General features: G+C 40.5%; 1 protein-coding gene across 1 annotated transcript in view; it reads left to right on the top strand.

The window, feature by feature from the left end:
• LOC139419810 (sarcoplasmic/endoplasmic reticulum calcium ATPase 1-like) overlaps positions 1-884 on the top strand; it is a gene marked incomplete at its 5' end in the record, with an annotated part of 46236 nt that extends 45352 nt beyond the window's left edge. Inside the window, one exon of the mRNA XM_071169795.1 lies at positions 787-884. Coding sequence (XP_071025896.1) covers positions 787-884 — 98 coding nt within the window. The remainder of the gene's footprint in view (positions 1-786) is intronic.
• Between the last annotated feature and the right edge of the window lie 447 nt (positions 885-1331).

Below are 1331 nucleotides of genomic sequence, written 5' to 3'. Positions count from 1 at the left end.
TTATACAGCATGATTATTACACAGGTGCACCTTGAGCTGGTATCAATAAAAGGCCACTCTAAAATGTGCAGTTTGTCACATAACACAACGTCACAGATGTCTCAAGTTTGAGGGAGCGTGCAATTGGCATGTTTACTACAGGAATGTCCACCAGAGTTGTTGCCAAATGATTGAATGTTAATTTCTCTGTCATAAGCCGCCTCCAACATTGTTTTAGAGAATTGCAGTGCATCAACCTGCCTCACAACCGCAGACCACGTGTATGGCATTGTGTGGGTGAGAGGTTTGCTGATGTCAACATTGTGAACATGTCAACATTGTGAACGTGCCCCATGGTGGCTGTGGGGTTATAGTATGGGCAGGAATAAGCCACAGACAACGCACACAATTGCATTTTATCAATGGCAATTTGAATGCACAAAAATATCGTAACGAGTCCAGAGGCCCATTTTTTTTAAGGTCTCTGTGACCAACAGATGCATATCTGTATTCCCATTCATGTGAAATCCATAGATTAGGGCCTAATGAATTGATTTCAATTGCGGATTTCCTCATAGGAACTGTAACTCAGTAAAATCAATGAAATTGTTGCATGTTGCGTTTAGTATACCTTGCAGAAACTTGGCTGGCTTAAATTGTTGGGAGTTTATACATGGAGAGTGTGACTTTATTTTGATAGTTTATAGTTTATTCACTGTTAGTCAGTCCCTCCACACAAACACATTTTTCTGGGTGTGCGCCAGCTCATGTTTTTTCATCTGCTATTGGCTCAATCTATGAACATAGAACTCAGTGATTTCTCCATGGAGCAACACGATCGGATGACAGCAGCCTCGGGAAAGTCCAAAGGGAGAGGGGTGTTCCTCTTCAAAAACAACAACTGATACGCTGCTTCCAGTGTGAAGGTATTCTCAAGCTTTTGCTCACCTGATATGGAATCCCTCATGTTAAGCTCCAGACATTTTTATCTACCAACAGAGTTCTCATCCATAATTATCATGGCAGTCAAAGAAATGTATGGGTTCATAAACAAATAAGAAACCGCCTTGGTGGAAGAGTGGGGTAACATCTCACAGCAAGAACTGCCAAATCTGGTGCAGTCTATGAGGAGATGTACTGCAGTACTTAATGCAGCTGGTGGCCACACCAGATACTGACAGTTACTTTTGATTTTGACCACCCCCCCTTTGTTCAGGGACATATTATTAAATTTCTGTTAGTCACATGTCTGTGGAACTAGTTCAGTTTATGTCTCAGTTGTTGAATCTTATGTTCATATAAATATTTACACATGTTAAGTTCGCTGACAATAAATAATAAATAATATTTCT

Source organism: Oncorhynchus clarkii, chromosome 10, assembly GCF_045791955.1.
Source record: "Oncorhynchus clarkii lewisi isolate Uvic-CL-2024 chromosome 10, UVic_Ocla_1.0, whole genome shotgun sequence".
NCBI lineage: Eukaryota > Metazoa > Chordata > Actinopteri > Salmoniformes > Salmonidae > Oncorhynchus > Oncorhynchus clarkii.
Note: the sequence above shows the minus strand (reverse complement) of the source record. Positions and strands in the feature narration are given on the sequence as shown.